The sequence below is a fragment of the Cyphomyrmex costatus genome, unplaced genomic scaffold (assembly GCF_001594065.2).
Source record: "Cyphomyrmex costatus isolate MS0001 unplaced genomic scaffold, Ccosl1.0 scaffold222, whole genome shotgun sequence".
Lineage (NCBI taxonomy): Eukaryota > Metazoa > Arthropoda > Insecta > Hymenoptera > Formicidae > Cyphomyrmex > Cyphomyrmex costatus.
Window position 1 is genome coordinate 357166 of NW_017276280.1, and position 15292 is coordinate 372457.

General features: G+C 28.3%; 1 protein-coding gene across 1 annotated transcript in view; it reads right to left on the reverse strand.

Annotated features, from left to right (window-relative positions):
* Positions 1 to 12858: 12858 nt before the first annotated feature.
* The window catches only part of osp (myosin phosphatase Rho interacting protein outspread), a 226003-nt gene continuing 223569 nt past the window's right edge, over positions 12859 to 15292 (reverse strand). Inside the window, exons 16-17 of the mRNA XM_018539787.1 lie at positions 14198 to 14362; positions 12859 to 13933 (exon numbers count right to left, since the gene is read on the reverse strand). Coding sequence (XP_018395289.1) covers positions 13785 to 13933; positions 14198 to 14362 — 314 coding nt within the window. The 3' untranslated portion in view covers positions 12859 to 13784. The remainder of the gene's footprint in view (positions 13934 to 14197; positions 14363 to 15292) is intronic.

The window sequence follows — 15292 nt, forward strand, 5'->3', positions numbered from 1 at the left end:
TACCGGCGAGATACTGGCCCAGTACCAACTTTTAGTATTCAGTACCGGCGTGATATCGGATGCCAGTATTGGTATTGTACTGATATAATACTGGGATGATAGCAACGGGCCAAGACTCGAAATACAGTACTCTTATGGTACGGGATTACGGTGTCGTAATGTTTCTAAACGTCGGTACCATTATAGTACGGTATTACAATACGGGATTATAGTACCACAATAATATCGAAAATCAGTACACATATTGTACCTAATGCAGTAACAATATTATACCAAAAATAGTTACCGAATCATAATGCTGCAACAGTACTAACAATGAGAAGTCAGCATCCCTAAATGTGAATTTTGATAAAATCATTATTGCATTCGTTTGTCCACAGTTTGTCCACGTTTGTCCACCCGTTATTTTTGTTTGTCCATCCTATTATTATTATATTTTTCATAATAATGAAAAATAATTACTTGAGGGTACTACAATTTTTTTTCGTGTATAACTTTTTTTTGGAGGGTGGACAAATGAAAATAACGGGTGGACAAACGTGGACAAACAGTGGACAAACGAATGCAATAATGATTTTACCAAAATTCGCATTTAGGGGTGCCGACTTCTCAGAGCTGCTCTGAGAATTCAGCAACCCTAAACATGCATTTTGATAAAATCATTATTGCATTCGTTTGTCCACTGTTTGTCCACGTTTGTCCACCCGTTATTTTCATTTGTCCACCCTAAAAAAAAAAGTTATATACAAAAGTTGTAGTATCCCCAAGTGATTATTTTTCATTATTATGAAGAATATAATAATAATAGGGTGGACAAACGAAAATAATGGGTGGACAAACGTTGACAAACAGTGAACAAACGAATGCAATAATGATTTTATCAAAATTTACATTTAGTGATGCTGACTTCTCATTGTTAGTACTGTTGCAGCATTATGATTCGGTAACTATTTTTGGTATAATATTGTTACTGCATTAGGTACAATATGTGTACTGATTTTCGATATTATTGTGGTACTGTAATCCCGTATTGTAATACCGTACTATAATGGTACCGACGTTTAGAAACATTACGACACCGTAATCCCGTACCATAAGAATACTGTATTTCGAGTCTTGGCCCGTTGCTATCATCCCAGTATTATATCAGTACAATACCAATACTGGCATCCGATATCATGCCGGTACTGAATACTAAAAGTTGGTACTGGGCCAGTATCTCGCCGGTATTCAATTCCCACTTGGGATATCATCAAAAGCTTAATATTTAAAATTGTCACAATTTGTCGAACAATTGGGTCGTGTCCACGAACTGGTACATTTACCTTATATGAAATATCATATTTATAAACATACTCTCTCTAAAAACATCTAAAAATTTAAACTTTTAATTATCATATAAGTCCCGCTTATTTTATTCAATTTATTCCATAAAACCGTTTCTGTTAAAAGATCTTACAACTTTTATTACAATAAAATTTTATAACTTTTGTTACAATGATCAATGATGATTAAGTAACTCCACTAAAAATTATCTAAGTAATGTTTCCCACGATTACAATAAAATTGCAATTTCCAATGCTAAAAACAATAAAAACGAAAAATGGAAAGAGAATATTTTACCCATCAACATTACTTTATAAAATCTAATATTATAGTAAGTAGTAATATTCGCGATGCGACACTTTTGTCGCAAACAATATTACAAAATAATCTAATTTTATATCAACAATCTTCAGTACAAAGGACGAAATGCTCTGTCAAATATTCGTTAAACTATTAGCTTTTTGACATTCAATTTCGATTTCGAATGACAAGCAGTCCCTGCCTTCAGTAATAATAATAATAATAATAATAATAATATACATACGCTTCTTTCCTATAAACCAAATATAGTATATACCAGTGGTACATATAAAATAGTCTGTACCACTCTTCTTCGTCATACAATATATTGATAGTTATATTATAATTAATAAAAATGTGTGTGTGTCTGTGTGTGTGTGAGTCGAAAAATAGAAGACAAATCAACTTAAATTAAAGTTAATGAATGCATAATTGTTAATAAATGGATAGTTAGTATTCATAATTGATGGCTAATTCTTAATAATAAGTTGTATTAACTTCTATATATTACAAAAAGCACATTATCGAAGTTATCAGCTTCAATTCAAGTCGACACATCGTGTCATAAATAAAGAGCATTCAATAAATATTTTGGGACCTAGTATAAAGATATAATATTGTAAGAATACATTTATTACGTTTATAACCGTTTTACTCTTTTATAGTACATACAAATAAAAATTCCACTGGAATAAAACAATCTAATCTTGATCATCTTCGTATTTATTTTTTCGCTCAATGCTTGTTAGTTTATACAATATATGATATATATCTATATATTTTATTCTTGAATATAAGCATTTCACAGTGTAGTTCTTGCAAAGTTTTTGTAGAGAATCTGCAGGAATTATTTCTGAAATTTTTATAAAAAGTTTAAAACACGTTTGTGTCTCGTGCGTCTAGAATTAATTCAAATTCAATAGTGACGACCCGAAAACAATGTCGAAAACGCTGCAGTCAGCATTAGCACCATTATTTATGATTAGTTCATTCTGCTGTTTGGTCTTGTTCGAATATCCTGTTGGACAACCCAGACCGTATTTTTCTTGCCTGTATATCATGTTCATATTTTGCAGAAATGTGCACTACATATATAAATACTACATCCATAATTTGATACGTTTGCACGTATATTTATCGGATGTCTCTGATTTGGTCGCCATGTTTTCGATTCCTATCAGCTTATATCGTTGGAAGGTAATATTTCTATAACATTTTCCCCAAATATTACTTCAGTATTTCTTAACTTTTGTTTAAACGTACAATTAATTAAATTTTTAGGACAATTACAAATTTTTTATTAGATTGGTGATTAACCTAACAAAACCTAATAGGGTAGACTGAGGCGAATCGAATCACAGGGCGAATCGGATCAATGTAAGCTTTCGGACGATTATCATTAATTTCTTGTTTTAAACGAGCTATTTTATACCGGAAACAATGAATACTACAAAAACTAAAGTTGCCAAGAAATTGATTTTATATTTGACATCTCCTGAAAACAGAGCCAATACTTTAAAAAAATTGCAAAAGAAGGCAGAAAAAGGAAACAAAATAAAAAATAAATTAAACAAAAATTCTTCCACAAAGTCAATCAAAAAAGGTAAAGCAACACCAGGAATCAAAATTAAGAACAAAAGCAATTTACATAGAAACTGATACTGCATTTACTGCAATGAAAAATTCGTTCATCGATCCACTTGTCCAAGAATGGATTCAGTGCAATAAATGTCAAGAATGGTGTCACAAGAGCTGCACTGATAGGAAGGGTAAAAAAGGACTATTTACTTGCAAATTGTGTGTTAAATAAATTATTCTCATATAATTAATTAATCATTTTCAAAGAATTTGTTAATTTCGTAGAATAGTTTATTCTTTTAATGTAAAAATATTTTATTTTAAAGAAGTTTATTGATTTTATGTTATTTAAACTTAAACTGATGATCCTATTCATCCCCAATTCTGGAGATGAATCGGATAATTTCTTTATTTTGATATTCTTACTGTCCAGTGAAGAATAATATGTGTATCGATTATTATACATTATATAAAATTAAAATCAAAGGTCTAAATAAACATTCAATATTTATAATAAAACTTAATAATATAATATGTTTCTTACTATTTTTTTATCGATAAAGAAAAAGTGATTCGATTCGCCTCTACCCTATTTTTATTAGGTTGGTGCAAAAATAATGATGATGCATGATTACTATTTTAAACTGTGGGGACTTAAATCTACAATCAGGATGCATTTGATTGTGTTCATGTTGTATTACTTTCAAACGCAGATTTTGCTTTTTTAAATGTGCTAATATAATTTTGTTTTCAATATTAACTTTGTGATCAAATATTATCATCATTATTAAGTATGAAACAGAAGCAGTTCCGATTATTTTGCTTACAAATTTGAACAAGATTATAAAATAATAGAAATTAGATAAAGAATTAATGAAACATTCGGCTAGGAAACTACAAACAAACAAGCAGTATAGTGATAGTTTCAAAAATTTCCTAACGCAAGTGACAGTCTTGAAAATGAAAAGAGTCGGGAATGATCTGTAGTTGACAATGACAATGACTTTGAAGATAATTATTGAAGCGGATCTATTAAAAATCATTTAGGAGATTGCACAGAAACTACAAAATCAATGGTTTTTTATTAGTCAATAGTTGTCATTTTAATCGAAACGGAAAAGTATAAAACCAAGACTATTTTTGCCTAATATTAAGTATATTTTTCGTGATTTTATCTTAATATGTAAATGCATACAGTTCAAATAAAAAACTGTTTTCAACCGATCTCATAAAATTAAATGTTTATGCGATTTTCATTTATATGTTCTATATTTATCAATATCTCATTCAATTGCAACTTTCATGAATTCACCGAACTATTAGATGTTTCTCGATTTGACCATATTCTTTCAAAATCAGCACGTACGCTCAATAAGGTTATACTCGTGCTATCGAGTAGATTTGTAATTATTCTGAGAATTTATAGCTTCACGTTTCGGAAATTTTGCATTTCGCCGCTGATTTCGCAGAAACTTTAGTAAATATACATATATGGTACCTCGGTCTCACGTCCACGAGAAGTGAGCTAATCTTGAGAATTGTGACAAGACAATCAAATAAAGTGCGTTATTCAATGTAATTAAACGAGTTTGACTGTTTTTCGATCTATCATCATCGTTTGAAATCCACTCTTCTATTATACATATTCTTAAATTATTTTAGTCATCTCGCGCTTTCGATTGAGGGGAATTCGGTAAAAAATTCAAAGTTGAACGTGAACAATTATAGACAAAATATGCTTGATAAAATTAAGATTTATATTTATGATATATTACGTTCCTAAATTAGTTAATAAAATTATTTATATTTTATAGTATGTGTGTGTGGTTTAAAGTACTAATAGGATTTTCATAACTCTTTTAATCATATTTTCTATACACATTAAAGTAATAATTTTTATTCAAGTATGAAATTATGATACTTTTTATTTTATATCGCATAATCAATCAATATAATTTTTTCAAGGAATTGAAAATATGTTTACATGAACTGTCCATAGTAAACGACACATTAGAAGCACTCGGTGCTCCAAAAGAATATCAACGGCTGCGTAAATGGATAATTGGGATAATAATCGGATGTTTTATATATGTTTTTTCTGAAATAACAATTTTTCTTTATTCATTTCATATTATATACGGTGACAAATATTTAATAGGAGACATTTATCTAATACTTATAGTAAATTATTCAAAATATATAAATATCTCAAGTGCACTGATCTGCGGATCTGTCCTTGGGTTAGTATAAATGCAAACATTCACTTACAATTAGTACCTAAGCTATTCTTTATTGACTTTATGAGACAAAATGTTCACCTAGTGAACATTTGACGATCTTGTAAAGTTATTTAAATATTTTATAATGCTTTATATAATTTTAAATAATCTTTTATCAGTATAAGCATTGCAATTGTGTTAAGATAACAGATTATAAGATAACCTAAATGGAAAAATAATAATTTACTTTGCTATAAATGACAAATACATGAAAAGTATGACAAAATGTATACTTATAAAGCAAATAACAAAATTCTAATTTAGTTTGATATTTATTATTTATTAATGCAAAATATACGTATATATAAAATGCACGTATTTTAATTTTAATAAAAGACATAATAAAATCTTTTTCTTTTAATTCAGATACACATGCTCCAGATTTCATCAAATCAATAATCGTTTACGTGCATTTTATTCCGATCTTTTCGAAAATAATGCAGATTACAAATATAAAAGACAAAACAAATCCATTTTAATCCGAGAACGTATAACAGGAGCTAAGTATTGCAAGCGATATATATGGATTATGATGTAATTTTTTAAAGGAATTTCTATGTACAAAAATGTGCATGCATTTATATATATGTAGTATAATAGTGTGTGTGTGTGTGTGTTTACTTTTTGAACATGCAATTGTTCGAGAGGGAGACGTACTTAGGTCACATTTTGTAGATAGTGGCGCCAAATAGATGGTTACTTTCGCTCGTTTTAATACAATTATATGATTCTTTAAATCTCTACACAATGTTTTCTCCAATTATTATGCATATAGAAGTATTAAGGTATAACATAAAATAGTAAGGTGATGTTAGACAACCATAATAAATTATTTTATAAAAGTATTAGAGTAGAATTATTTTATGTTTTCTTATAGCACACATGTTGACATAAAACGTTAAACATCTCGTCGACAATTAATTTTTTGATGTGTCTATCTTAATTTTTATATGTAGAAATGTACAAGATTTTGTAAGAAAAATATACTTACATTTAAAAAAGTATATATAATATATTAATGACCTTTGTACTTACATTGCGCCATCACCTAGAAAAAAAAACGTAACTAAAATCTCCTTCAAAATCGTCCCACTTTCAAATGAAATATTTCTTAGTTTCATTCAAAATAAGAGACATATTCAAGGTTTTCAATTTAATTGGACCACCTAGTTGTATACAAAAATTATTAACTTCAACTATGTGAAATAATTGGATATTTTAAACTAACCACAAATTGCAATTATAGTTGAATTTCAGACTAAAAATATGTATATTTTACGTTATATCTCTCGTTATACTTTTCTTTATTATTTCATTAATTATAATTACAATTTTTTTTATAGGCACGTCCATTTACAACTATGTCTTATAACACGTAAACTAAACAAAATATTCAACATACAAATGTTACTACAAGCTTTATGGTACTTTGCAGATGCTGTGATGAACAGCATCCATATATCCTATATACTTACAGCAGACAAGAAACGATTTTGGACATTAAAAATTAATGTATATTATTTATATGATTATTTTGCTTTTATTCTGCATAGCATACTATTTCTCACATTAAATTACATATGTCAAATTATTTACTATAAGGTATAGTAAAATTAAAACATTACTAATTATTTATAACTAAATCATGAACACAAACAACAATATAATATACACAATAATAAACACAAACAACAATTTTACATCACGGAAGTTACATTATAGGTCGAAGTCTTTTTCCAAATGACGTAATCTATTCACTAAATTTCTAACTTTTTTTTTTAATACAGATTTTCTTATTGTATAAAACAATTTCAGAGAAAAGAGACAGCAACTATACTTTACAAAATATCCAATAACAATCTCGATGAAGAAGAACGTGAACAGGTAAATTATTACAACAAAAGTTTAATAAAATTTTAACTATTCTATGTGCGTAAATTTATTAGCGCACATAGAGAAAGGACACCTTCATAAATTATAACGCATAATTATGCAAGAAATTGGAACATTATAAAATAGTAATTGTATTATACTCTTATACGTTAGAATATTTGCACATTACGTACTAATACTACAATGGATATATGAGAATATAAGTGCTAGAAACGTTTTATAAATAATTTTTTGTTTTACATACTAAGAGCGAATATTTAAAATTTATCTATTACACTATCAATGTCCTAAAAAAAAAACCTTAAACATTTTGGCTTATAAAGTTAAAAATATTTTATAAAACTTTCTGCAATATTAGTGTTATTATATGTTTCAAATACTCTTAAATAAAATATATGAAATGACACAGTTAAATCCATAATGTCGATGTTATATCCAATTTGAATTATTTTTAGTCATTTCTGTAGATGCATCTACAAAACTAAATATTCCATTAATTTAACTGAAACATTGGAATTGAATAATTTAACTCATGTAAAGATATTAATTTTGACTCAAATTGATTTACTATTCTATAGTGTATACAATAATAGGAACGCTGTTTACTTTGTTTAAAGTATAGCTTGATTTTTCACATTATGAATTTAAAAATAATAAAATGTCAATTAATATACATATGGGATTGAGGATTATTTATTTGGTACATGACTAATTGATGTTTCATAATTATAATATTGTTTTTATTTTTACAAATTCATTTAATAATATTTATTAAAGTATCCAAACTGTCATAAATGATAATGCATAATTAACATTTGTTAAATTATTTGTTTCAATTAGATTTTTCAATTTATATTACAAATAAAACAAAGAGATGTAAAATTTAGCATGGGAAGTTTCCACTTTGGATATAACTTTGTTCGTCAGGTATGTCCCACATTGAATATAAGTATATTAGCGTATAACATAAAGTACACAATAATATAAGAAACACGTCGATCTTATGCAAATTACATACATAAATATTTAAATAACGTCATAATTTTTAAATTATTTCTAATTTAATGATTTACACATATAAGGTAAATGTATTAGTTAATGGACATGAACCAGTTGTTGGACAAAGTGATAAAACTTTTCAAATATAAAGCTTTTGATGGCATCGACGATTTTTAATTACTTTATAATTAAATTTTTATAAACAATAAATTTATTTAAATTTGTACATATCATTAAAAGCTTAATATTTACAATTGTGTACCACTTTGTCCAACAAATTGAGTCATATCTACTAACTGTCCACTAACTGGTACATTTACTTTATGTATATATTTTTTTTATTTTCATTTTACATATTCAAAGTCTTCTTTGACGTCAATTGTTTCCATTTTAACTCAAATATTTTCATTAATTATAATAAAAATATACTTTTTTCAGTTCTACAGTGCAGTTTTATCCTTCCTGATAGTTATAATACAGGTATATAATTCATAATAGACTTTTATTCTCTCTAATGCATGACAAATGGTTTGATGTCAACGTATATAGTTAAATATATTTTGGTTAAATAGAATTTCTGGTTGTTATATAACGCGAATTTGAGATTTTATAACTATAACGATTGTTGCTAGATTATATTATAAGTGTTATAGTTATTATAATATATTGTAATGTACTATAAAAAGTTGTTTTATACTTTTCAGATGAATTTATTAGATTATTTTGAATAGTAAATGAGCGTAACATTAGGTTAGAATTTTGATTAACAATAAATTCTTAGGGCACACTTTTGCAGTTTGGTAATTGTGCCAGTCAATGTATGTTGTACGAACGTGTTATTTTACGTAGTGACGTTGTAGCCTGGAGTAAACTGGAATGTAGCGATTTATGCCATGGCTGATGAGAAAATGACTTCTCCGTAATGCTCGATGTAATTTTTAGTATAATATATATAGAAATTATTGCAATAGATTAATTTGAATTTCTGTTATATTGTTTTGAAAGTACATGATAGCATGTAAGATTACAAATAATTATGTGTTTTCTATTATATAGAATAACGTAAAATAATGAGAAAGGCAAAAATTTTAATGATAACTTGATGAAACGATAACTTTAAAAATCTTTTTTTTTACATATTTGATGCATTTTTATACAAAAAAATTAGAGAACGTTGGAATAAGCGGAATTTATTAAATAATGTAGATTGCAGAACAACAACAAAAAATGAGTCTCACAGACAGTCGAAACGTTTTAGTAAAATATTACTAATAATTCTTTTTATAATATTCTGTACGTAATATTCTTTTTGACACATTTTGGCAAAATATCCAACAATAAACAATGTTAGATTGATATATTACATAATGCATTATAAATTATTACAAATTAATAGAAAAAGACAACGAGATGAGCTTATCGACATATTAGGTTAGGTACTTGCAAGAGAATTCAAGTTCTTACATAGTACATACACATATATCTTTTAAAATTGTTTAAAACAAAATAGTTAACAACACATATATTTCGGTTTTTCGCAGAAAACAAACAGATAGTTTCAATTTATTAAACAATTATATCTCACTGCAAAGATTGTACGCTTTTGCAATCGCATAAATTATTTGAAAAAACATTATTAATATCTGTACATAAAAGCATTAATAATTAAATTTAAAAAAAAATAAAACATTTTAATTTTTTATTATAATTAAACAGTGACGGGAATTTAATTACGCACTCAGAAAAATGTTTAAAGATCATAAAAATTAATAATCTAGAATAATAAATTCGGACGATAAAGTATAGACAAGAATCACAAGTTTTATCCGATATTGTATTCTCGTTCTCTCGAAAATCACGGAAAAATCGCCTCAAATATTAGCAAAGCAGGAGAAGCAAGAAGGTACTGTTAGAGGTATTCTAGGGCCAGTTTTTGGCGTCGAGATTCCGGAGAAAATTGCTGCCGTTTATTAGGGAAACATGTTGGACGAAGAGATTGCAGTAAGTATTCCGTGCCGTCTGTGCCTACCCCACTATTGCTTCCCGCCGTAGGTAGGCGCTATCCCCGTCATCGATACTGCGGACCAATGAGAACGCTGCAGAATTCGCGCGATAGAGGGGGAAGACGGCGTCTTCGTCAAGTGACTCAACCAATTACCGCGCCGATACGGGAAGGTAATGTGGGGAGACTACGCCCACGCTTAGAATATCTTCAACAAACCTTCTTGCTTATCCTGCTTTGCTAATATTCGAAGCGATTTTTCCGAGATTTTCGACGACATAAACCTGATTCTTACCTAACCTTACCGATCAAATTTTATCTTTTCGTTAATTTTTTATGATTTTTAGCATCTCTATAGACGTATAATTAAATTTTTGTCAATATTTAATTAAAATCTATTATTAAAATATTATATTTATTTAATTATTAATCTAGTTTTTAATAAGGAATTCTATAAAATAATACATTTTCGAACAAAGACGCACAATTCAAACATAAACGAATTTTGCACTTTAACATTACTTGCGATATAAAACAATAACAAATTAAAACCATAGATTTGTTTTCTTCGAAAAAGTAAAATATATTTTATTATAGTTACTTATTTTGTTACTTAGCTTGCTAAATATTTTAAATAATTCACTAAAAAGCAAAAAATATATGTATGAGTCAAGTTTCTGTACAAATTAGAATTTAGATGATTGAGTTCTTTTGAGTATCTACCTACCTCATTTCTAACTATCATGTCGATATCGTACGCTCATCATCTTATTCTTTCAACGATTTATAGAGATATTTTTATCTTTGATTATAAATTATGCAAAAATATTTAATCTTGTTACTGTCTTTTACCAAAGTCATAAAGAAAGATTATCAATTTGGTAATATGTATGTAAATATATTATTAAATAAAAATGATCTATAAAAATATAATTTCCAAAACTTTTTATTGTTGAATCCTATTCATAAATTATTAATAAACGTTCTTAGAACATAACATATAAAGATATTTTTCAAAAATTGTCCATACAACCAAACATCGATAGATAGAGCTTTTCTATTTTATATGTATATAGATACTATTTCATAACTTTTAGCATTAAATCTCGTGCAGAAAGTCAAAGCTTCAATAACATTAAAATATAAACGATTTCTTTTATAGAAATCGTTGCGCATATATAAAATATCTTTAATTTAATTTAATATTTAATTTAATATTTAAAATTTAATATAGCAGTTTGTCTCATAAATATAGTATATACATCAACACGTTAAAATAATCTATTGTCAAATCTCTAGCAAAAACATAATATGTACTTACCATTAACAATTAAATACAACTAATAATTAAAAAAACATTACTTAAAAAAGATATTCTTCAATTATGTGTTTCAAATCTAATGTGTCTAAAGATACGCCTCTCTTGATTAAATTTACATGTAAAAAAAGATTCAATATTTCAGAAAAATAGACTGTCAAATTTAGAACATGTAAATACGTTCGCAGATAGTACAAAACAATTAGAGTAACAATGCAGTTCGAAATATTCATGGTTACTATATTTTATTTCAAACGTGTTATATATAAATTATCATACAAATACAATAGCATAATCGTAATATATTATAAATGTTAAACAATCCTGAGTAATTATTCTACATAAGGGACAATCGAAAAGTTTTAATATCTTGTATCGTTTTAATATCGAGCGAATCACTGGAACGAATCGCAATAATATAATCGCAGTAATAATATTTTATAATATAAAATACAATAATAATATATAAACAATCCATACACACGGTATATTGAGGATTGGAGATGAAGGGGGAGAAATTAATCGTCTTATATTTCATTAATCCTTAATAAAACGTCATAAACTATACAGTATTAACATCAAATGATCGCAATCTGAGAAACATTTACATAATGAGAAGATGCGATAATACACAGTGCAATGCCATATTGCTGTATTACGTGCAGTATCTATACATAACAAGAGCGAGAAACAAGCGTAAAACGATCTCTTCGTTCTCGATTAACAAACTAAAAGTAATTCTTTTTTTCTTTTTCACTTATCCAACCTAGTGTCAGAAATATCTTCTCTGTAATAATCAGAAGTGCATAATTTATAAAATATGTGTCTTAAATATAACAAACTTAACGGGATCCCCTCTGGAAGAGGATAGATGTACGCAAGTATAGAATCAAATTTAACCAGTGTAAAATGGAATCTTTCTTTAACTTGAGAAATATACTCAACAAATACAAATCCTTCAGAATTACGAAAATCTAATGATGTTAGATATTTAATTATTCGTATTTCAACGCTTAAAAATATTCTTTCTTTTGATAGTAACTGTAGAGCAGGATTTGTTTAACACGAAAAATTAAAGCGTAATTTTTCATTCATCGAATACGCCCAGGTGATGTAAATTTCTAAAAGATTATGGAGAGACCCAATAAATATTTATCCTTAGTCCTATATATTTTTACATCAAAACACAGTTCTATACTATATTATAATAGGCTGCTCTCTCACAACGGTTGTATACATGATTCGTAATACGCGTTTTATTAACACATGTTCGTTTTTAGCACCATTAAACAAAATATCGTGAAGAATTTCGCACGTTTTACGTTTTGCGATAATTAATGCCCCGAAATATGTATTCCAAAATCGCGACATTCGCGGAAAGTCAATTGTAGCAAAAAGTCTACTCGCAGCTAGCGATAAAAAACCCCCTTATCAAAGTCTAAATGTGATATCAAAGAACATCCATCCGCAAAAGTGATATGACGTGATTAAATACGCTTAGAAAAATTTCTCGGGAAAAATTCTGTCAAAAACGACCTACCGCGATCGATAGGCCCGCGATGAATTCTTGACATTACGAATTTTCACATCGTGGAAGAAGAAGGGATTGCGCAATTCGTCCTCTTCTAATAATCGGAACTCGTTTCGGCTATTGAATCATGTTTACTTCATAAACATGTTCAATATTCACGACGAGCTCGATCGGTATTTCGACTTTGGTCCATCAAAAATCATCCAAGCTTCACACAATTCTCGTACGGCAGTGATGAAATTGTAATTCGTATTCACGAATTGCGGATATTATCCGAATGGCCTGTGTCTCTCGTCGAGCGTTTTAAAATTATTTTTACGATCCCATTCTATCAATATCAAAATATTTTCAGTCTTATAGTTTCCGAAAGAAGAAATTGCAGAACGATATTTCTTCTTTTATTTCGATATTATAAATGATCCGGTGTTTTATTATCCGGACTACCATAAATTTTGTTTGTCAAATAATTTTAAATACGCCAAATGCATTCGCTTCGACCATTTCTGTGTACGAATACGTACTATTTAATTATTAATCAGTAAAATAAAAGAAAGAAGTTTAAAGCTCAAAACGTTTCTTCCTCTCGGCGACCATGCCTACGGCGGGTAGAGGAGGGTGAAGTGGATGATGGTAACTTGGTGTGGGTGTTGGAGGTAAGCTGCGACAACTTCTGCTGGACCATCTCACCGCTGGAGACCTCATCAACTCTGTAATGTATAAACGGATGACAGAACACGTCAAGTATCATTATCCATATAAATTATATAAAAGCTCAAGACAATCATCTTAAAATATCAAGATATAAAGCAAACGAAAATCATAAATATAAATTTTTTCATATAGTATGAGAAGCAAGCATACAAAAATTAATACAAATTGTAATAAAATGCGATAGACATGAAAGCGGATAACATGAACGGAATGATACGCTTAGATAACATTCATCAAAATGACGAAGGAGACAAACGGACCTGCAACGGAGAGAGCTGAGGGTTCCGGGGTGAAGCGGGATGTGTGACGAGCGTTGGCACGGAGGGTGTATGTCTGCGAGAGTTGCTGCTTTTCATTCTGCTTGGTCTCCTGCCACTGCTGGGTGCCAGTGCCGCCGCCGACTCGCATCTCTGTTGTTGTGCCACCTTACATGTCAAACAGTTGTCGAAATTTTGTTACGCTCAATGCACATCATTACATATATATGTATCCATAAATGCCATAGATATAGCATCGATTATTGGTCGCAATACGGGAAAATGTAATAAGAAACATTAAAATTGTAAATTATGTGTCGTTGAAGATACTTGTCGCGCGTAATGCTTTTACTTAAAATACTTTTGATCATCGTAAAATTGTAGAAGGAATTTGTTACTGCCTTTTAGATTTATTATATCTTTTTCTTCTAGATTTATTTAATTTAGATTTTTCGCTTTCTATAGAGTATATATGTTCGTATAACTGTATATGTATGTACATATACTCGTACATACGTAATTATATAAAAACTACAATAAAAATTAATACAAAGATATATAGAACATATATCTTATTTAGAAAAAATATATGTATATGTATACATAATATTCCTTTTCAGATATCTTAAGATAATAGAAAAATTAATTTTAATTTAAAATAATTAATTTAATTTTAGGCTGCTATCAAATTCCGTCATTACTATAGCTAGATATTAAGATATTCTTAACTGAAGATGTGCCAGTGACTAGATTTCTGTGTGACAAAAATGATATATATATTTTATATATTTTAAATTGAGATAAGTAATGCAGATATAAAATTCTTTGCAAAAATTCTGATATGTAAATATAATTTTATTTAACCACTGTCACATCAACGTACAACCACGTTGTACGTTTTCCACATATCTCTAGTACATTATATACGATACATGGCTACTTAATATTTTTATAAATATTTATACCGTACATATAGTGTGTTATACCCATAGTAAGGCAAGGTTAATTCGCATATTGCACATCGTGGACCCTTACATATATAAATGTTAGCAAATAACCAGCGTTAGACAAGCACAATGCAATTAATATGAAATAATA